General features: G+C 43.5%; 2 protein-coding genes across 4 annotated transcripts in view; one reads left to right on the top strand and one right to left on the bottom strand.

The window, feature by feature from the left end:
• Positions 1 to 5,440: 5,440 nt before the first annotated feature.
• On the top strand, positions 5,441 to 9,555 carry LOC105474539 (opsin 1, short wave sensitive). Of its 2 annotated transcripts, XM_071094532.1 has the most exons (6): positions 5,441 to 5,578; positions 6,125 to 6,334; positions 6,618 to 6,786; positions 7,111 to 7,276; positions 7,904 to 8,143; positions 9,122 to 9,555. In XM_071094532.1, the coding sequence occupies exons 2-6, from the start codon at positions 6,142 to 6,144 to the stop codon at positions 9,239 to 9,241; spliced, it is 888 nt and encodes a 295-aa protein (XP_070950633.1). In that variant the 5' UTR covers positions 5,441 to 5,578; positions 6,125 to 6,141; the 3' UTR covers positions 9,242 to 9,555. The 2 variants fall into 2 exon arrangements, with proteins under 2 accessions (XP_070950633.1, XP_011727617.1); XM_011729315.3 differs by lacking the exon at positions 5,441 to 5,578 and having other exon boundaries at positions 5,980 to 6,334.
• A 783-nt stretch (positions 9,556 to 10,338) lies between these two features.
• Positions 10,339 to 21,162, bottom strand: part of LOC105474532 (calumenin) — a 33,561-nt gene continuing 22,737 nt past the window's right edge. For both annotated transcript variants that reach the window (XM_011729303.3, XM_011729294.3), the window contains exons 6-7: positions 14,139 to 14,338; positions 10,339 to 12,737 (exon numbers count right to left, since the gene is read on the bottom strand). In XM_011729303.3, coding sequence (XP_011727605.1) covers positions 12,633 to 12,737; positions 14,139 to 14,338 — 305 coding nt within the window. In that variant the 3' untranslated portion in view covers positions 10,339 to 12,632. The remainder of the gene's footprint in view (positions 12,738 to 14,138; positions 14,339 to 21,162) is intronic.

The following is a 21,162-nucleotide window of genomic DNA, read 5'->3' on the forward strand; positions in this document are numbered from 1 at the left end:
CTCCCTTAAACTACTTTAGGAAAAGGAAGGCGTATAAATAAATACACTTCTAATAAGAATAAAAATTTTAAAACCCCTAGCTGGGTACAATGGCTCACACCTGTAATCCCAGCACAGGAGGCTGAGGAGGGAGGATTGCTGGAGGCTGGGAGTTGAAGACCAGCCTGCGCAATGTAGTGAGATCTTGTCAGAAGGAAGAAAAGAAGGGAAGGAAGGAAGGAGAAGGGAAGGAAGGAAGGAAGGAAGAAAAGGAAGGAAGGAAAAGAGAGAAAGAGAAAGAGAGAGAAAGAGAAAGAGAGAAAGAAAGAAAAAGAAAAGAGAAAAAGAAAGAGAAAGAGAGAAAGAGAGAAAGAAAGAAAGAGGAAGGAAGGAAGGAAGGAAGGAAGGAAGGAAGGAAGGAAGGAAGGAAGGAAGGAAGGAAGGAAGGAAGGAAGGAAGGAAGGAAAGGAAGGGAGGGAGGAAGGGAGGGGGGGCCGGGCACGGTGGCTGACGCCTGTAATCCCAGCACTTTGGGAGGCCAAGGTGGGCAGATCACGAGGTCAGGAGATCGAGACCATCCTGGCTAACACAGTGAAACCCCATCTCTACTAAACATACAAAAAATTAGCCGGGTGTGGTGGCACACGCCTGTAGTCCCTACTTGGGAGGCTGAGGCAGGAGAATGGGGCGAATCCGGGAGATGGAGCTTGCAGTGAGCTGAGATAGCGCCACTGCACTCCAGCCCGGGTGACAGAGCGAAACTCTGTCTCAGAAAAAAAAAAAAAAAGAAAAAAAAGAAAGGAAAGGGAGAGAAAGAAAGGAAGAAGGAGAGAGAGAGAGAGGAAGGAAGGAAGGAAGGAGGAAAGAAAGAGAAAGAGAGGGAGGGAGGGAGGGACACGGGGAGAGAGAGAGGGAGGGAGGGAGGGAAAGAAAGAACAAAAGAAAGAAAAAGAAAAGAAAGACCTCCTGAAACTATTCAGAAAATATCCACTTTGGTAGGACTCTCCTTTTTTCTGGACAATCGGAACAAATGGAAAAACAAATTTTCACTTGATTGTATTATATTGGGTTCTGAACATTTGTAAGTCTAAATCTAAATCAATGGTTGAATCTCAGCTGGAGGGGAAGGGAGTGAGGAAGGAAGGGTTTTGTCTCTCAGGAGTCATTTGGCAATGTTGGGAGACATTTTTGGTTATCATGACTGGGTTGGCAGTGTTAATTTTGGCATCTAGAAGAGAGGGATGCTGTTCAACATCCTACAACGCACAGGACAGCCCCCACGACAAAGAATTATCTTCGATGTCAGTAGTGCCGACGTTGAGAAATCCTGGTCTAAGTGTGTTTCACGTGATCTTCTGTGAAGCCTTAGTGTATTAACATGTTCTAAATTGATAAGGTGATTTTCAGCCTGGGAAGAGCATTGTATATACTAAATGCACCTAAAACACCTCGTTTTTATTTTTTATTTTATTTTGGTGTTTTGTTTTGAAACACGGTCTCGCTCTGTTGCCCAGGCTGGAGGGCAGTGGCGCGATCTCAGCTCACTGCAACCTCTGCCTCCTGGGTTCGAGCAATTCTCCTACCTCAGCCTCCCAAGTAGCTGGGACTATGCAGCAGCGTGCCACCTTGCGCAGCAAATTTTTGTATTTTTTGGTAAAGACGGGGTTTCACCATGTTAGCCAGGTTGGTGAACTCCTGACCTCAAGTGATCCGCCCACCTTGGCGTCCCAAAGTGCTGGGATTACAGGCGTGAGCCACCGTGCCCAGCCTGCCTCCAGTTTTTATATTTTCTCTTCCTCCTTTACCCCATGCCCCTTCCTCAGAAGCTTGCCTCCTTCTACTCCATAGCTTCCATGACTTGGGAGAATTTTTGTCCGTGGCTTGAGTACCGGTAAGACTTTGTGCTTGGGTGAGGCTCTTTTTGGTCTGAGCTCCTTGGGGATTGGGTTGCCTCCAGCTTGGGCCCATTGTCTCCCTCTGCTGTTGGGGGAACAGGGTGGGAGGCACTGTCTAGGAAGGTGTGAGGACAGTACTAGGCGGGGCCAAAGACGTGGCCACCTAGCCTTGTACACTGGATGTAAAAGGGCCCGGGGTGTCTTGGACCCTCGCCATTTAGCCTCCCATCAGAAACGTTTGCAGAGGTGGGTACCTCAGCAGAGCCCAGCAGACAGTGGAGGCTGGCTTGTTCCACTCAGGCCAGGCTCACACACAATCCATGTGCCCTGCTCAGGGATAGGCACCTTAGGGTGACCTCTGGCCCCTGGTCCTGAAGTCCTGCCCAGGGTAAGGGATGAGCAGCTCTGCTCATCCTGGCTCTGCTGAGGTGCCCACCTCTGCAAACATTTCTGATGGGAGGCTAAATGGCAAGGGTGCAAGATACCCTGGACCCTTTTACACCCAGTGTACAAGGCTAGGTGGCCACATCTTTGGCCCCTCCTAATACTGTCCTCACATCTTCCCAGACAGTGCCCTCCCACCCTGTTCCCCCAATAACTCCGTCTCAAAAAAAAAAAAAAAAGAAAGAAATGAAGCCTCCATAAAACCCCCAAAAAGAACAAGGTTCAAGGAGCTTCTGGATAGCTGAACACACAGAAGTTCCTGGAGGGTGGCACCTGGAGAGGGCATGGAATCTTCATGCTCCTTCCCACATGCATGCCTCTCCTTATGCATCTCTTCATCTGTATCCTTTATAATACCTGTTAGAATAAACTGGTGTTAAGTGTTTCCCTGAGTTCTGTGAGCTGCTTTAGCAAATTAATTGAACCCACGGAGGGCGTTGTGAGATCCCCTATTTGTAGTCATTCGGTTGGAAGCACAGGTAACAAAACCCAGGAGCTTGTGATTGGAAGCTGAAGGTGAGAGGTGGGAGGTGGAGTTGCGGGGAGGGGTGGGTGGCCGAGCAATGGCAATCTTGGGGACTGAGCCCTCAACCTACAAGATCTGATGCTATCTCCAGGTAGTGCCAGAATAGAACTAAATTAGAGGACACCCAGCTGGTGTCTGCTGCAGAACTGATTGTTTGCTTGTTGGTGAGAAATCCCCACACATGTGGTCACAGAAGTCTTCTGTGTTGCTGATTGCTGTGGTGTGACAGCAGAGGAAAATCAGTCTGGGTATTTTCCTAACTCAGTTTACCTCTCTTGTGCTATCTGGGAATCTTCAAAATGATGATACTGAGCAAGTTCCTATCATGAGGGGGTTGGAAAATCCATAACTATTGGCTCAGATCCTACTGAGGAGATGCTGGAGACAGGAGAGAACTATGTTGTTTTGTGTCAGGTTTCATTGATTTTTCTCCATTCTTTATTCATTTTAAATTTAATTTTTTTATGCTCTGCTTTTTAGTATCTCCCCCTATTTATTTTAGATTTGATTCACTCTTTCAGCTTCTCAAGGCGAAAGTTTAAATTTTAAACATTTATTTTCCAGTATAAATACTTAAAGCTATAAATTTTTCTCTAAGTACTGCTTTAGCTGCCTCCTTCAATTTCCAATACTTTTTTAAATTGTTATTCAGCTCAAATTCTTTCAAATTTTCCTTATGATTTCTCTTTTGACTCACAAGGTATTTAGATGTATATTGCTTATTCATAAGCGTTTGGGAATTTTCCAGATATCTTTGTGTTATTGATCTATCTGTAAATTCACTGATCCCTTCTTCTGCTGTCCAATCTGCTGTTCAGCCATCCAGTGAATTCTTCATTGGACATGTTGTAGTTTTCAGTTCTGGAATTTCCATTTGGTTATTTTTATTTTTCCCATTCTTCTGTTGAGATCCATTAACTCACGATGATCATCTTTTTCCTTTCAGTTCTTGAATATATTTATATCACTGTTTAAAGATTTTTTCGGCTGGTGCCAACTTCTTGGGTCATCTCAGGTTCTGCTTCTACTGACTGCTTTTTCTTTTGGCTATGAGTCATATTTTCCTCTGGGTTTTTTTTTCTTTCATATGCCTTATAATTTTTCATTGTATATTAGACATTGTAGATAGTGAACTTTAGAGACTGGATTATCTTCCATTGAGGAGTGTTGATTTTTGTTCTAATAAGCAGTTAACTTACTAGTTGATCACCTTGAACCTGCTGAGGCTTGGTTTTATCTTTTGCTAGTGTGAGTTAGCTTTGGCTTTGCCCTTACTCTCAGAACAAATATTTAGTCCTGGGATGTAGATTTTAGCTCTATGGTGTGCCTTTTGGGAGTTTTAAGTGGAAAGCCCTAAGTGTTTACCCAGACCCTCTGACTTGGGATTCAAATTCAAACTCTACAGTCAAAATCTGTGTAGCTCTTTCAGACCTCCAGTGGTTGTCTTTTACTGGGCTCTTGGAAATTCCTCCATCCAGTTTAGCAGTCAGCCTGTGATTTGAGGGGAGTTTATATGCAGATTTAAAGACTTCGCCTTCTGTGGCTTCCTTCATTCCAGGAAATCTACCTTCAGGTGTTCTGGAGCCCCAAACTGTCTTCTGTCCTCTGACTCTTCAAGCCAAAAAAGGCTGGGGCTTTCTGCTCAAGTTCTAGCTATCCTGTGCCATTTTTACTCAGGAGTACACTCAGGGAAAAAACAACAAAAACAAAAAAACCCAAAAAACAATGTAGACGTTTCTTTTTTTTTTTTTTTTTTTTTCTTTTTTTTTTGAGACGGAGTCTGGCTCTGTCGCCCGGGCTAGAGTGCAGTGGCCGGATCTCAGCTCACTGCAAGCTCCGCCCCCCGGGTTTACTCCATTCTCCTGCCTCAGCCTCCCGAGTAGCTAGGACTACAGGCACCCGCCGCCTCGCCCGGCTAGTTTTTTGTATTTTTTAGTAGAGACGGGGTTTCACCGTGTTCGCCAGGATGGTCTCGATCTCCTGACCTCGTGATCCGCCCGTCTCGGCCTCCCAAAGTGCTGGGATTACAGTAGACGTTTCTTTTCATTGAAGAGTTGAGTTCCTTTCAGTTTCTGCCTGCTTTGGATACTTTAGGTGTTTTCAAAAAGTTGTTTTCATATTGTGTCCAGTTTACAATGCCTAAGGGTGCATTCATCTAATAAACCTTTCTGCCATTACTGGACCGTCCTTTCACTTTTTAACTTATTTATACCTAAAGCGTGTCACATTTAACTCATCTATATATTTATGATCTGCTGAGGTGGAAAAGATTCATTCATAAAGCCTAAAGTGTAGTACTGAGTACAAGTGCAGGCGGAACCTGTCACTGGGGTGGGCTGCACAGAAGAGGTCTTTGTGAGGTAGGCTGTGAGGGCTAGGTAAGACTTCAGTGAACAGACAGGAGGAAGACTGTGGTGACTTGTTGAGCTGAAGGTAGGGGTGGGCATGAACATGGCGTGAGGACAGTGAACAGACCCGCCTCCCTGGCTGGAGGTCTGAGTAGGAAAGGCACACTCTTTGAGTAGATTCAACACAAAGAAATGGAGGCAGCCTGGCTCAGGGATGCCCTAGACCTCTAGGCATTGTCAAGTTGCCTAAGTCCTGTTCCATCAAGGCTGTTTACTGATGTGCTTCCAGGGCACTCCCCACTCCCAGCCCTTTCCTCCAGCCCGAGGCTGGTTCCCAGCCTCTCAGGAGAATTAAAATGGGCACCTTCCACAAAGGGGCAGATGAGGTGAGGAAAACTTAACCGATACAGTTGTGCCAGAAGCCAAAACAAAAGGCGTGCCCTTTCTATAGCCCCATTAAAAGAACAGCAAAAAGGTGGAAGCATCTTCAGTGAATATGGGTCAGCACCTCCCAGACCTCAGGGAGTTCACTTCTATTCATTCCAGCACCCAGCATTGCATATCCAGATTATTTGAGCCCAATCTTTTATCCTCTGAAGAACACAATCAGCTTTGGGGCCACAAAAGGTTTAGGTAGTGGTTTAGCGATTTCTAATCCCAAACTTTGTCCTTGGGAGGTTTAGGATTAGTATTGATCATTCACAGAGCCCAAGTGTTTTCAGAGGAGGGGTTTTCTGGGGTAGGAGGATCACCTATAAGAGGACTCAGAGGGGGGTGTGGGGCATCCATGAGAAAGATGTCAGAGGAAGAGGAGTTTTTTCTGTTCAAAAATATCTCTTCAGTGAAGCCGTGGGATGGGCCTCAGTACCACATTGCCCCTGTCTGGGCCTTCTACCTCCAGGCAGCTTTCATGGGCACTGTCTTCCTTGCAGGGTTTCCACTCAATGCCATGGTGCTGGTGGCCACAGTGCGCTACAAAAAGTTGCGGCAGCCCCTCAATTACATTCTGGTCAACGTGTCCTTTGGAGGCTTCCTCCTCTGCATCTTCTCTGTCTTCCCTGTCTTTGTCAACAGCTGTAAAGGATACTTCGTCTTTGGTCGCCATGTTTGTGCTTTCGAGGCCTTCCTGGGCACTGTAGCAGGTACTGCAGGGGAAAAGGGGTTACGGGAAGGCAAAGGTTGCTACTCCACTGGAGGGGGTCCTTAAAGAGGAGTCTGGGGGAAATGAGTCTGGTGCTTTTTAAAATACTGGGGTACAAAGCAACCCAGACTACAAGTTTGGCCAAAATAGGATGTTTGTGTCTTCACTCCAAATGTCAGTCCAGTCCTGTCTCTCTGTGCTTGCTCCACCCAATCTGTCTGCCACTCTGCCAGCCAGGCTGGGTGGGGCCCTGTCTACCCCATTATCCTCACATTTCACCACAGGTCTGGTGACAGGCTGGTCACTGGCCTTCCTGGCCTTTGAGCGCTACATTGTCATCTGTAAGCCCTTCGGCAACTTCCGCTTCAGCTCCAAGCATGCACTGACGGTGGTCCTGGCTACCTGGACCATTGGTATTGGCGTCTCCATCCCACCCTTCTTTGGCTGGAGCCGGTGAGAGTGCAGGGCAGCGATGCTGACTTAATTAGCTCAGGTTGATGTGGGTGGAAAGAGAGCTTGGGTATAACTATTTAATCTTTGACCTCTACTTTTTAAAGAGTTGTAGTATGAGGTGAAAGGGCAGTGGGAGACGAGTGCTAGCGTTTACTCTGCAGTTGGAATTGCTGTAGCTTCTCCCAGTCAGGACAGAAAACCCCACTGCTTGAAACCTTTGGGCAGTCTCTGGGTTCTAAGTGGAGAACACAATCCAGGCATCTCAGCTCCCACTGCACTAACTCTTGTGGAGAGTCCAGTGAGCAAGTGTTTGGTCCTTTGCAGGTTCATCCCTGAGGGCTTGCAGTGTTCCTGTGGCCCTGACTGGTACACCGTGGGCACCAAATACCGCAGCGAGTCCTATACGTGGTTCCTCTTCATCTTCTGCTTCATTGTGCCTCTCTCCCTCATCTGCTTCTCCTACACTCAGCTGCTGAGGGCCCTGAAAGCTGTGAGTGGCATTTGATAGTCAGGGAGGAATGGGTTTGGGGCTCCACATGAGAAGGAAGAGTGCTCTGGAACATAAGATGCCTAGAAATGTCCATAGCCAGAGAGGGTATCTAAAAGCAGCAAAGGAAGTGGGAGGAGGGAGAATGATGGAGATCCAAAGGAACTAGGCCAGGAGATGGGGCAGAAAAGAGGCATTCAGAGTGGACGTCCCCTCCCCCATCCCATAGAAAAGTATCCAGAGGCCGGGCACAGTGACTTAACACCTATCATCCCAGCACTTTGGGAGGCCGAGGCAGGCGGGTCACCTGAGGTCAGTAGTTCCAGACCAGCCTGGCCTACATCGTAAAACGCTAAAATGCAAAAATTAGCTGGGTGCAGTGGCATGCGCTTTTAACCCCAGCTACTCAGGAGGCTCAGACAAAAGAATCACTTGAACCCGGGAGGTGGAGGTTCAGTGAGCTGAGATCGTACCACTGCAACTCCAGCCTGGGCAACAGAGCGAGACTCCAGTCTCAAAAAAAAAAAAATAAATAAAATAATAAAATAAAAAATTAAAAAAAATTTTTTAAAAAAAGCATCCAGAGGGCCAGGAAAAAGAGGGATGTGATGCTCTCTGTCTTCACCCCAGGTTGCAGCTCAGCAGCAGGAGTCAGCTACGACCCAGAAGGCTGAACGGGAGGTGAGCCGCATGGTGGTTGTGATGGTAGGATCCTTCTGTGTCTGCTACGTGCCCTATGCAGCCTTTGCCATGTACATGGTCAACAACCGTAACCATGGGCTGGACTTACGGCTTGTCACCATTCCTGCATTCTTCTCCAAGAGTGCTTGCATCTACAATCCCATCATCTACTGCTTCATGAATAAGCAGGTAAAGCTCTCTATTCACATTCCTGTGGTCCAGAAGACCCTGGTTCTTCTTGACTTTTAACTCGGAGCACCCTGGACTCTACTCAGGTTTCTAGGAGTAGACGAGGGAAGCCACAAAACCCCTGAGGAGGTTGGGAAGCCCTTGGTAAGCACAGGGAGGAAGGCATGGTTATTAAGATGAGAAAATAGAACCCCAGAGGAAAAGAACTTGAGTCAGGAAAACGAAGCTGCTCCAAAGAACAGGATGAGCGAAAGCACTTTATTGAAAAACTCGTGCAGCAAACCACTATGGCACATGTTTACCTATGTAACAAACCTGCACATCCTGCACATATATCCTGGAACTTAAAAAAAAAAAAAGATTCCTCTGAATTTCCAGTCCTGTCATTTAATAAGTTCTTAATCATTTCCCTTCCAACTTTTAGCCTGCATGAGCATGTGTGAAGCACAGAAATCGTACCACATGCATAAATCTCTAAAATATCTTATCATCTGAAGGTACTGGGGGATTGCCTATCCCCTATCCTGAAATCTGAGGTAATAAACACCAAACACCAAACCCTAAGTGGCAAAAACCCTACTTTGAGACGGTATTGTTTCCTCAATCCCAGAGGTAGACTCAAAAATAATTTGAAACCTCCCTGGATAGAACAGAATTGGCAGTCCTTTCCAGCTGGGAGCACCTGCTAGTAATGGAGGGGCCTCTGTTGGCAGTGCTTTTATGAAGCAGGATGGTTTGTGAATTTACGAACAGTGAGGTCTCAGACTTGACCAGAGTATTTAGGATTACCATAGACCCTGGAGTTGTTCTAGACTGGAATCTAGATAGTTTTGACGACGGGGAAGATAGATTCAGAACCATGTAAGGGCATTCTGGTACAAAGCATTGTGCAACGCTTTGGTGATACACAGAATGAGGTCTTTTTTCCCATACTTCCTTGTCTGCCAAGGCTATCTCCAATTGTGCCTTTCTCTCCAGTTCCAAGCTCACATCATGAAGATGGTGTGTGGGAAGGCCATGACAGACGAATCCGACATAAGCAGCTCCCAGAAAACAGAAGTTTCTACTGTCTCGTCTAGCCAAGTTGGCCCCAACTGAGGACCCAATATTGGCCTGTTTGCAACAACTAGAATTAAATTTTAAGTAAGTTTCTATTGTCTCTGTCAGAAACCAAACTACTAAAAACACAAAAAAGATGGTAAGAGGAGTGATGGCAGTTTGGGGAGTCAATTTTTCATTTTCTTACTATTGCCTTCTTGCCTACAAAGCTACTGTTTCCACTGGGTCTATTTCAGACCACAAAAAGGCCATTTCAACAACCATCAGTTTCTACTCCTAAGTGGCACCATTCACAGCACTTGGAGAACTGATTTTTACATACAAGGCAACTAAAAAGGAATATGGCTTTAAGTTTTCAGTGTATGGATACTTTCCTTTTTAGTAACTTTTTTTTTTTTTTCCTGCTGGGGACCCATTCTGAGATGATATATACTGAATTAGAACAAACTTAAGAAAACACCTTAGAAATGGGAAAGACATAAAGAAAAAAACCCCCCAAAAACAAAAAACCTTAGTGGTCCCAAATATGTTTGAAAGAACTTCTGGATAACTGCTACAGCTTTGGCAGGAACAGCCATGTCCACAAGCCCCTGAGCAAGCACAAATTATTCCAGGTGCTTCCTCCCCATTGCATTTGGCTAAACCTTTGTATTTGTCTTAAACTGTGTGTTTACTAAAGTTAATAGTTTAATTCTCTTGAGGTTCTCAAAATGAATTTGCATGTCTTAGTACCATTTGTAAACAATACCATAATGTTAAATAAAATTGTTTTACCTTATGCTCTATACTCTCCCTCCAGGCCCCCCAAAAAGAGCCTTTTTGAAATAAAAATCAAGATAAACGTGTGTGTACATTCAGAATCGCTTGTGTTTGGTATGAGATAATTATATAACGAGCAGCAGGTCTCTCCAGTTATACAGCCTACTGGAAGTAAAGAAAGGTCATGGCTCTGGTGAGAAGGATGCTAGAAAATACCAGAAAACAGGGAGAAAAGAATAACCATTTAGGAGAAGGCAGTGCTGTCTCTGAGTTTGGGAGAACTTCAAGGAGAGTTCCCTTTATGACATTTTACAGCATCCATACTCCTAAGCTAGAGTTCTATTTCTTAGAAAATGAAGGTCATACATACCCCATAATGAATGTAAACAGTTTTATTTAGAAACAGATAGGTACCTGTTTGCATTGCAGAATATAAAACTTGGTTTACACTATAAAAAATAACCAATATCCAAATTCAAGAGAGCTAGCATTCACAGAACACACAATATGGGTGTGTAGCTACTGTTCACCAGCCTCAGGCTTGATTTAAACCAAAAAAAAAATCCAAAGGGATCATTCAAGATTACCGTACAATGCCTCCTGCTGTCTTAGCAGATTAAGGTTTGCTTTTCAAGTGCGTGATTTTAACATAAAGTCTGGGCTCTCTGCACCTAGTGAGGTGTGAGGCTCTCTTGCCACACAGTTCACACTCACTTAACTAAGCCAGAGTTGGTAGGTTATTAAATTATCACTGGTCTTCTTAACAGTAAAAATGGGGAATCCAGAGGGCAGGAAATTTCCATTACCCTATATTGGGGCTAAACTGAAAAGAGTATATCCATTATCAAGAGCTCAGTACAAAGGCTGGGGTGAAGTTGCATGATACCTGGCTTTTTAACCATACCAGGGAGCCCACCTCAACATGACTGTGGAAGACCAAAGGATATACCTAGGTTCAGATTATAATAAATCACCCAGCACCACCTGAATGTATTATCCACAAAGATATAGCAATAATAAAGGTTATATATACATATATTTATCTTGGTAACCTGAGGGCTAAAAACGTGGAATACGATAATTCTTCTCAAGAGGTCCATCTGTAAGAAAGGGACCCAAAAGGACAGTGTGTGTGTTGCATAAAATATGGGTGAAGTAGAGTCGGGAACAGAGGGTGGTTTCTTTAGCTCTTTCCGCATCTCTCTCTCTGATAAGGACTGAAAACCTGTTGATTCATGATAAACTTTTCCTTTTTTTTTTTTTTTTGGCAGTGGGGAGAAGGACAGAGGAAGAAATGGGGTATGATGGGTCAAAGGCAGGAAGGGTGAGCCATGGTCCTCAAACCAAAGAGCCCTCTCTGTAGGTCCTCTCATCTTTGAGTGTGAGCTCAAGCTCTCCAGCGGACACAGGAAGAGGCCTGGTAGTAAGTGGTTTGCATTGTGAGGTATGAGGATCCCTGGTAAATTCAGCAGCATGTGGTTTTTGGAAATCAGCCCACAAGATAAGAACACTGCAACCAAATTCATAACTAATACTGCTAATTTAACTATTGTCCAAAAGAGAAAGGAAAGAAGAAAAAAATCCCCACTATATTGGGAGGTTCTAGGCTTTCCTATAAGTTATCCAAATAGTCTTTTTTTAATCTTAGGGTTTCTTAAGAGAATTCCCATTCAGTGACCATTTCTTTCGTTAAAGGCACTTTCAATGACATGATTGGAACGGAGTGAATTTTAATTGTGGTGAAACCAAGATTAATTCCTTGGCACACCCGGGAAGAAGAGGAACTGGATTGGGGCATTTACAGTGATTTCAACAGGCAAATAATTAAGTCGTGAGCATTTCAACAGATGCATACCGAGAAAAAAATGTTTGCCCTGAAAACACTTGTATTTTTCCTTTAGTTTTACAGCTGTTTCTATCTATAGCTCTGTAAAGAGATCACATTCACTACTTGATTGATTTTCAAGACACTGGCCCTAACTCTTCCCACTACAGCTGTGCTTGACAAAATTAGCCAACAGTCAGTACTACAAGGGGAAAAAGAAAATCAATTTGGGCCAAGCTTTCTTAGAGCAAAGGGATCTTTCCTTGCCCAGGTAATGGCAGGTTCAGTTGCTGGACGTGTAGCAACTGAATGTAGTATGTGGCCCCTACTACCTATGAAATGTTGGACTTTTTGATAGGCAAAACTAAGTGTTCTCTCTCTAAATATAAATTGTGGAGTATATATTTTTTTCCTTTCCTCTCTTCTGCACATTTCTGATTGATCTCAGGCTTACAAAATTAGTTAAGTGAGAATTATTAAAATCATATAAGGGGTTGAGAAAGAGTAAAGAGCTAATGTTTGTCTACATGTGTGAGTTGAGGATCTTGATCCTTCATATCATACTCCCAACCAGAGAACAAATACAAAAATAAACACGCCATGTTATACATAATACAAAGTGTAAATCTACAAACACAAGTGTACTAGTAAGAGTTGTTCCTCAGAAGCACGGCTTCCCTCCAGTCCCTCAGAGAGGAGGAGGAATGGGGACGGGATGGTTTTCATTACGCCTTTTCATGTCTTAAAAAGTTTGTAATAACAGTCTCAGTAGCGCAAACAATTTCATGTGAAACCAGAAGCTGTAAAAATAAATTACTTTTGAGGAAATGAGGGTTCCTCCGCAGCTCAGAACTCATCATGCCGTACTAAGGCCTCCCCAAAATCTGTGGCCTGGCTGCCAACAAATAAGTCATACTTGTCAACGATCTCCTCCTTGGTAAGCTTGCCATCCTGAAATTAGAGATAGCAATGAATTGAAGCAGACATATTTCCCATTAAAAATTCAGAAACACTGTTATAGAAGAATCGGGGTTAATCAGGAGTTAAGATTCTCACTTCTACTAAATTAAGTGTGAACTCAGCCCTCATTCCCCCCACATACATACAAAGAGGGAAGAAAAGAGCAATTACACATCCCCTTTTTCTTTTTTTGAGACTGAGTCTCACTCTTGTTGCCCAGGCTGGAGTGCAATGGCGCAATCTCAGCTCACCGGAACCTCCACCTCCCGCGTTCAAGTGATTTTCCTGCCTCAGCCTCCCGAGTAGCTGGGATTACAGGCATGCACCACCATGCCCAGCTAATTTTGTATTTTTAGTAGAGATGGGGTTTCTCCATGTTTGTCAGACTGGTCTCGAACTCCCAACCTCAGGTGATCTGCCTGCTTCAGCCTCCCAAAGTGCTGGGATTACAGGCGTGAGCCATCGTGCCAGGCCCATTAAACATTTCTTTTATCAAGAAAGTTAAAAGTGAAAGGGTGGAAAGAATATAACACAACAACTCAATGCTAGAAATAAAGCCTTCATGAGGAGAAAACTCTCCCTTTAGAGAAAAATATGGAACATCTCCTAGACGGGGATGACTACATGCATTTCCTTTTCTCATACATCTCAGGACACAACACCTGGCTACTAAAGTGACTTTGAGCAAGAACTTAAAGCAGATCAACACTTAAAAAGGCTCTAAGATAAAAAACTGAATTTGAAATTGAAGACTAGCCTAGACAAAAGTATACTCAGAACACTAAAAATCTCCATTTTTAGACTGATTTTCAGCTTACTCCAAGCAGGGCATTCAAATCTCCGACACAGGTGACTGGGCTTAGGGACACTACTTTGAACAAAATACCTCAGATAACTAATTGATCAAGGACAATTTGAACAGGCTCCAAAGAAAAGCTGATTTATAGCCTACACAAAGGACCCAATTAAAAAAAAAAAAGCATATTTGATTTAAGAAGGAAACAACCAGCTTTGAGTAGAAAGAATGGGCCTGTGACAGGTAAAGGAACAAATGAAGTAACAAAGCAAAAAAAAAAAAAAAAAAAAAAAAAAAAATTCCTGGGGATCTAAAAATACGTGATGATGCATGCTGGGCACAGGCTACACACAAAGGCTCTTTTCTGAAGTCAGATTTCCTACAATGCTATCAGCACTGGGCAAAGGGATTTCTAAAATGAGATCAGATAGCTAGTGCTACCCTGAAAGGTTTTAATCACCAGATTCAGATAGTTGGCTGACTTAAGACTAATTAAGACCCTAAATGCTCTTTGCACCTTAACATAAACTGTTTAGGTGATCCCCTAGAAGCATACTTCAATCAAGGATAGATTGTGTGGGCCTGGCCAGACTTACCTTGTTTTGGTCTGATTCATAGACCAGGTGCCTGGCTTCTGCCTCTGCATGATCATAGTCTGAGGGAAGGATCCAGTCTTTGGTCTCTTCCTTGTCCATCTTTCCATCACGGTTCTTATCCCGAAACTCAACAAACTGCTCTCGCTCTGTCTTTACCCATTCTGGCTCATCAGTATTCCCATCATGGCTGTACATGTCACCTGGGCACACAGACATACATACAAAAGAAGGGTTTGTCTTTTCCCAAAAACTGCCTCATGCTAATCTGGCCTAACCCTTTTTCCTCATCCATTTGTTTGGAACCCAACGGCAGCTGCGAGGGTATTTTAGGCCAGAGAGACTTTAGAAAGCAAGGTATTTTCCTGAGGCTTAATTACTTATCTTGCAACAAGAATATTTCCAGCTGCTGATTTTAAGTCACATGAGAGCAAGGAGTCCTTATACCTTAATAAATGCAGAAATAAGAGGAGAGAACTACCATCAAGAAAGATTTAGACTCGTTCCCTACATTTCATTTCACCCTAAGGTAGCTAATTAAACTAGACCACTTGTTTTAGAAAGGTGTAGCCCAATTACTACAAAGAGTCCATTATACCAGTGGCCTTCAGTTGGGACAAGCATGCCCCTGGGGAAACAGGAACACTGTCAAGGAGTACATTGAGAAAGGTCAGTCAAGAGAGAATCAAATTCCAGATACTCAGTTCCACATATAGTTTTTTCCAAAAATTGATCTTCATAAGAATGTACCTCTGGCCATCATGGTTTTTTCCCCATCTCCCCCCTTTCACAACTGCCCTTGTCCCACTTTATAAAAGAAAGGCATATTTTCATCCATTTTGAAACTACAGCGTAAAAAGCTCCAAGATAATGAAAAAGAAACAATTAGAAATACCAGTGTCTTGCCGGGCATGGTGGCTCACACCTGTAATCCCAGCATTTTGGGAGGCCGAGGCAGGCAGATCACCTGAGGTCAGGAGTTTGAGACCAGCCTGGCCAAAACGGCAAAAACCCCATCTCTACTAAAAACACAAAAATTAGCTGAGCATGATGGTGCATGCCTGTAGTCCCAGCTACTCGAGAAGCTGAGGCAGGAGAATCACTTGAACCCAAGAGGCAGAGGTTACAGAGAGTCAAGATCATATCACTGCATTCTAGCCTGGGCGACACAGCATGACTCTGTCTCAAAAAAAAAGAAAAAAGAAAAGAAAAAGAAAAAGAAATACTAGTGTCAGTCTTCAGAATGCAAATGTCTGAAAAAAATGAATAAATTCTTCTGCATGTCAAAAGGTTTTAAATTATTTGCTTAAAAAAAACACAAAAAAAACAAACAAAAAAAACCCTTGAAAAATGGCCTGAGTTTTAGCTAAGGGATCATTAAACATAATTTTTGGGCCGGATGCAGTGGCTCACGCCTGTAATCCCAGCACTTCGGGAGGCTGAGGCAGGTGGATCACTTGAGATCAGGAGTTTGAGACCAGCATGGCCAACATGGTGAAACCCCATCCATACTAAAAATAAAAAATAAAATTAGCTGGGTGTGGTGGCCCATGCCTGTAATCCCCAGCTACTGGGGAGGCTGAGGCAGGAGAATAGTTTGAACCTGGGAGGCAGAGGTTGCAGTGAGCCAAGATCATGCCTCTGCACTCCAGCCTGGGTGACGGAGCGAGACTCCACCTTAAAACAAACAAAAAAACCCCATAATTTTTGATGATAGATTACATGATTTCTGGCATGTAACTCAAAAGGAGTTCCAAGAACTAAGCGACATTGCTATGACAAAACTTCCATTTCCATCAACTTATTTACTAATGTAAACAAGGTCTGTTAGTACTTCCTCTAAAAATAAAAATTAGGAATTGATGCTGAATCCCGTTTCACTCTAGCGATAAGTAATTGTCACCCGTGGATATGAAACTATTTGGAAAAAAAAAGTGTCAAAGAAATGCATTTAAAAAATATGTAAACATAAAACATTTGCAATACATGTTATTTTGTTCAATTGTGTATTAATAATTGTAATAGTAACTTAACCCAGAAGACTCTAAAAACACTTAAGAGCCAAATCTCAGAAAACCATTTTCCATATTTCAACTTACATACACAATATTCTTGCAAATAAGAATGTCAAAATGACTAAGGCTTTCAAGACAAAATATGTCAGAATATAATTCTGTTGAGGAAGTAAACTGCAAATGTATCTAATAGAAGGCTGACTCGTGAGCCTGAGATCAGCCTGGGCAACATGGCAAAACACCTACAAGAAATACAAAAATGGCCGGGCGCGGTGGCTCAAGCCTGTAATCCCAGCACTTTGGGAGGCCGAGACGGGTGGATCACGAGGTCAGGAGATCGAGACCATCCTGGGTAACACAGTGAAACCCCGTCTCTACTAAAAATACAAAAAAATAGCCGGGCGAGGTGGCAGGCGCCTGTAGTCCCAGCTACTCGGGAGGCTGAGGCAGGAGAATGGCGTGAACCCGGGAGGCGGAGCTTGCAGTGAGCTGAGATCCGGCCACTGCACTCCAGCCTGGGTGACAGAGCGAGACTCCGTCTCAAAAAAAAAAAAGAAATACAAAAATTAGCCAGGCATGGTAGCGCACACCTACAGTCCCAGCTACTTGGGAGGCTGAGGCAGGAGGATGGCTTGAGCCTGGGAGGTCGAGGCTGCAGTGAACCATGATCACGCCACTGCATTCCAGCCTAGGCGACAGAGCAAGACCCTGTCTCAAAAAGAAAAAGAAAAAAAAGAAGTAGGAGGCCAGGTGGCTGACATGTATAATCCCTGCACTTTGGGAGGCCAAGGCAGGTAGAGCTCTTGAGCCCAGGATTTCCAGACCAGGCTGGGCAACGTAGGGAGACCCATGTCTACAATAATAATAATAACAAAAATTAGCTGGGTGTGGTGATGCTCTTCTGTGGTCCCAACTGAGGTGAGAGGATCACTCGATCTCCCCACCTTGGAAATCAAGGCTGCTGTGATTGGGCCACTGCACACCAACATGGGCAAAAGAATGAGACTCTTGTCTTTAAAAAAGAAGAAGAAATAGGAAGAGTGTAAAATGTCCAAGTTGGTGAACAGTTTATTCATTTATTTTTTCAAGACAATACCATGTGGTGACTGATAAGTAGTATAAATATCCCCAAATCCCTATAAATTTAAACAAAAAAAAAGGGCAATTGGCCAGGCGCGGTGGCTCAAGCCTGTAATCCCAGCACTTTGGGAGGCCAAGACGGGCGGAACACGAGGTCAGGAGATCGAGACCATCCTGGTTAACACAGTGAAACCCCGTCTCTACTAAAAAAAATACAAAAAACTAGCCGGGCGAGGTGGCGCCTGTAGTCCCAGCTACTCGGGAGGCTGAGGCAGGAGAATGGCGTAAACCCGGGAGGCAGAGCTTGCAGTGAGCGGAGATCTGGCCACTGCACTCCAGCCTGGGCCACAGAGTGAGACTCCGTCTCAAAAAAAAAAAAAAAAAAAAGGGCAATTAAGTGATGGTCACATTGCTGCTTACCAAACACCATAACTTTAAAAAAAAAATACAGTACCAAAGAAACATTTCCTTTTTAACTATTAAGAAATGTAAAAAATTAGCACTTTAGGAGGTCGAGACGGGCAGACCACGAGGTCAGGAGATCAAGACCATCCTGGCTAACACGGTGAAACCCTGTCTCTACTAAAAAATACAAAAAACTAGCTGGGCGTGGTGGCGTGTGCCTATAGTCCCAGCTACTCGGGAGGCTGAGGCAGGAGAATGGCGTAAACTCGGGAGGTGGAGCTTGCAGTGAGCTGAGATCCGGCGACTGCACCACTCCAGCCTGGGCGACAGAGCGAGACTCCATCTCAAAAAAAAAAAAAAAAAAAAAAAAAAAGAAAAGAAATGTAAAAAATTATGGATATTTTCTTATATACCCACAATGCCACTTTCATATTTTACAAAATCAATTCCTTGGTATCATCTAATACCCAGACTGAATTTAAATTTCCTGATTATCTTTTTAAAGTTGGCATGTTCAAATTATAGAAGTTGCTACGGTATTTTGTATTTAAATTTTATAGATTTCTTTCAGAATTACTTTCAAAATATCAACGCTTATCACCAACAGAGATTATTCTTTTTCTCTTTTGAGACAGGGTCTTGCTCTGTTGCCCAGGTTGGAGTGCACTGGTGCAATAACGGTGCACTGCAACCTCAAACCCTCAGGCTCAAGTGATCCTCCTGAGTTGCTGGGACTACAGGCACACGCCACCACGTCCGGCTATTTTTTTTTTTTTTTTGTATTTTTTGTAGAGACAGGGTTGCGCCATGTTGTCCAGGCTGGTCTCAAACTCCTGGGCTCAGGTGATTCACCTGCCTTAGCTTCCCAAAGTTCTCGGATTACAGGAATGAGCTACAGCATCCGGCCCAACAGAGGCTATTCTTTATAACTGTTTAAATTTCTTAATTAAATATTCCAGATGCCAGCTTTAAAACACAAAGGGAAAGCTGTTGGTCAAATTCTTTCAGGAGTTATGTAAGTGAACAAGTCTGAAAATGCTTGAGTTATATGACATCTAAGTTAAGTGTAACTGCATTGCATGTAAGGTATGGGAAAACACCTAAAGAGAAGTCTAAATAGTTCCTGCAAGTTCTAAGCAAAGGTATTTAGTCAGTGCTGCCACTTTCCTGACCTTGAGTGTTAAGGGTAGAAGTACTCCTCTGTCTTAACCTCACAAGAGAAGTTCCTCAAAGCGGGACTTGCCAATTTTTTCCCATGCTACAGCACATTCAGAAAATGTAGTATTTGTATGGTCTACTGGACCAGGTCCCTGCCCGAGCTGTCCTGAAGGCCAAGAAGACTTACTCACAGGATACGGATTAGAAAGTTCTGAATTAGGAAATAGATACATGCTTAAAAGATATGGTTTTAAAGGAAGTTAGAATACACAATACACTACAATGTAAGTGCATTTTAAAGCTAGGTGACTAAAGATGACAAACTATTTTAATTTCTATTTTTATTTATTTTATTTTATATTTTGAGACAGAGTCTTGCTCTGTGGCCTAGGCTGGAGTGCACTGGCGCGATCTTGGCTCACCGCAACCTCCGCCTCCCGGGTTCAAGCCATTCTCCTACCTCAGCCTCCTGAGTAGCTGGGATTACAGGCACATGCCACCACACCTGGCTAATTTTTATATTATTAGTAGAGACAGGGTTTCACCATGTTGGTCAGGCTGGTCTCTAACTCCTGACCTTGTGATCTGCCCACCTCAGCTTCTCAAAGTGTTAGGATTACAGGCATGAGCCACCATGCTTGGCCGAATTTCTATTTTTAAAAGATTCAGTCTATTTGATGATTTGAAGGGATTATTAATTTTCTTGGGTTGATATTACCTTTAAAAAAATGTTTTTAGAAACACATATACATTTTAGACATATATACCTAAATGTTTACAGATGAAATGAGATAATGATTGGGATTTACTTCAAAGTAAGAAGGAAGCAAGGAAGTGGATGTGGCTGAGAAAAAAACTGGCTGTAAGTTGATTGTTGTTGAGGTTAGGCATGGGTACATGGGGATTCATTATACTATTCTAATTTTGGGGCAGGTGCGGTGGCTCACATTTGTAATCCCAGCACTTTGGGAGGCTGAGGCGGTCAGATTACTTGAAGTCAGGAGTTCAAGATCACCCTGGCCAACGTGGTGAAACCCCACCTCTATTAAAAATACAAAAATTAGCCAGGTATGCTGGTGCATGCCTGTAATCCCAACTACTCAGGAGGCTGAGGCACAAGAATCACCTGAACCTGGGAGGCAGAGGTTGTAGTGAGTGGAGATCACGCCACACCACTGCACTCCAGCCTGGGCGACACAGCAAGACTGTCTCAAAAAAAAAAAAAAAAAATCGTGTATGTCTGCAATGCTCTATAATAGATTTTAAAAATAAAAATAGGCCGGGCGCGGTGGCTCAAGCCTGTAATCCCAGCACTTTGGGAGGCCGAGACGGGCGGATCACGAGGTCAGGAGATCGAGACCATCCTGGCTGACACGGTGAAACCCCGTCTCTACTTTAAAAAATACAAAAAACTAGCCGGGCGAGGTGGCGGCGCCTGTAGTCCCAGCTACTCGGGAGGCTGAGGCAGGAGAATGGCGTGAACCCGGGAGGCGGAGCTTGCAGTGAGCTGAGATCCGGCCACTGCACTCCAGCCTGGGCGGCAGAGCGAGACTCCGTCTCAAAAAAAAATAATAAAATAAATAAAATAAATAAATAAAAATAAAAATAATTATCAGCATAACTTTGGGTGTTTTTTTTTCTTTTCTTCTTTCCCTATGTTTCCACAGGCACTGATGGGGGCCTCTTTTCAATGCTAAATTTATGAGGCGAAGAACTTTGTTTCTTCATGATCTCCTTCAACAGGGCACTAGAAGTTGAAAGATAACTGTTTGGGAGAATTTTAGGTTTACAAAGCCCAGCACCCCAGATCTAAAAGTATTTGCATTAGTTACTGACTTGTACAAAAAAAAAAAGCATACATGCACAAGGTAGCTTTGGTAGCTTCAAAATATAACTCCTCTGTCCATGAATCTATATGACACACAGGGAGACAGAAATATCTCCTTATTTGGCCTCAATGCTTGATAAGTGACGTAGTTAACAGTTATACAAATTCCTCTCCTTGGGAGGTTCAAAAGAGTTCCTCAGTTTTAGCAATGGCAATGAAATGGCAAAAGCCAAGAATAAAAAGATAAATCATTTAAAAGCAGAAAACCCTATAAACATCAACCTGGGCTCAGTAAATGCACCTAGGCATTTATCCACTGTCCTGATAAACTTCTCCAAAAAAAACAACAAAACAAAAAAAACGTTTAGGGAAACACCCTATCCTATCTTCTGTTGCTCATCCTTCTTTAAGAAAAGTTCAAAGTACGTCACTGAACCTAAGAAAAGAAAGGTGAACAGTCAAGGAGTAATTCAATTGGAGTAACTGACTTGCTCCACACAGTTTAATGACAGGTGACAGAGGTAAGGATTAAGTCTTCCTT

This window comes from Macaca nemestrina, chromosome 4 (assembly GCF_043159975.1).
Source record: "Macaca nemestrina isolate mMacNem1 chromosome 4, mMacNem.hap1, whole genome shotgun sequence".
NCBI classification, from domain to species: Eukaryota; Metazoa; Chordata; class Mammalia; order Primates; family Cercopithecidae; genus Macaca; species Macaca nemestrina.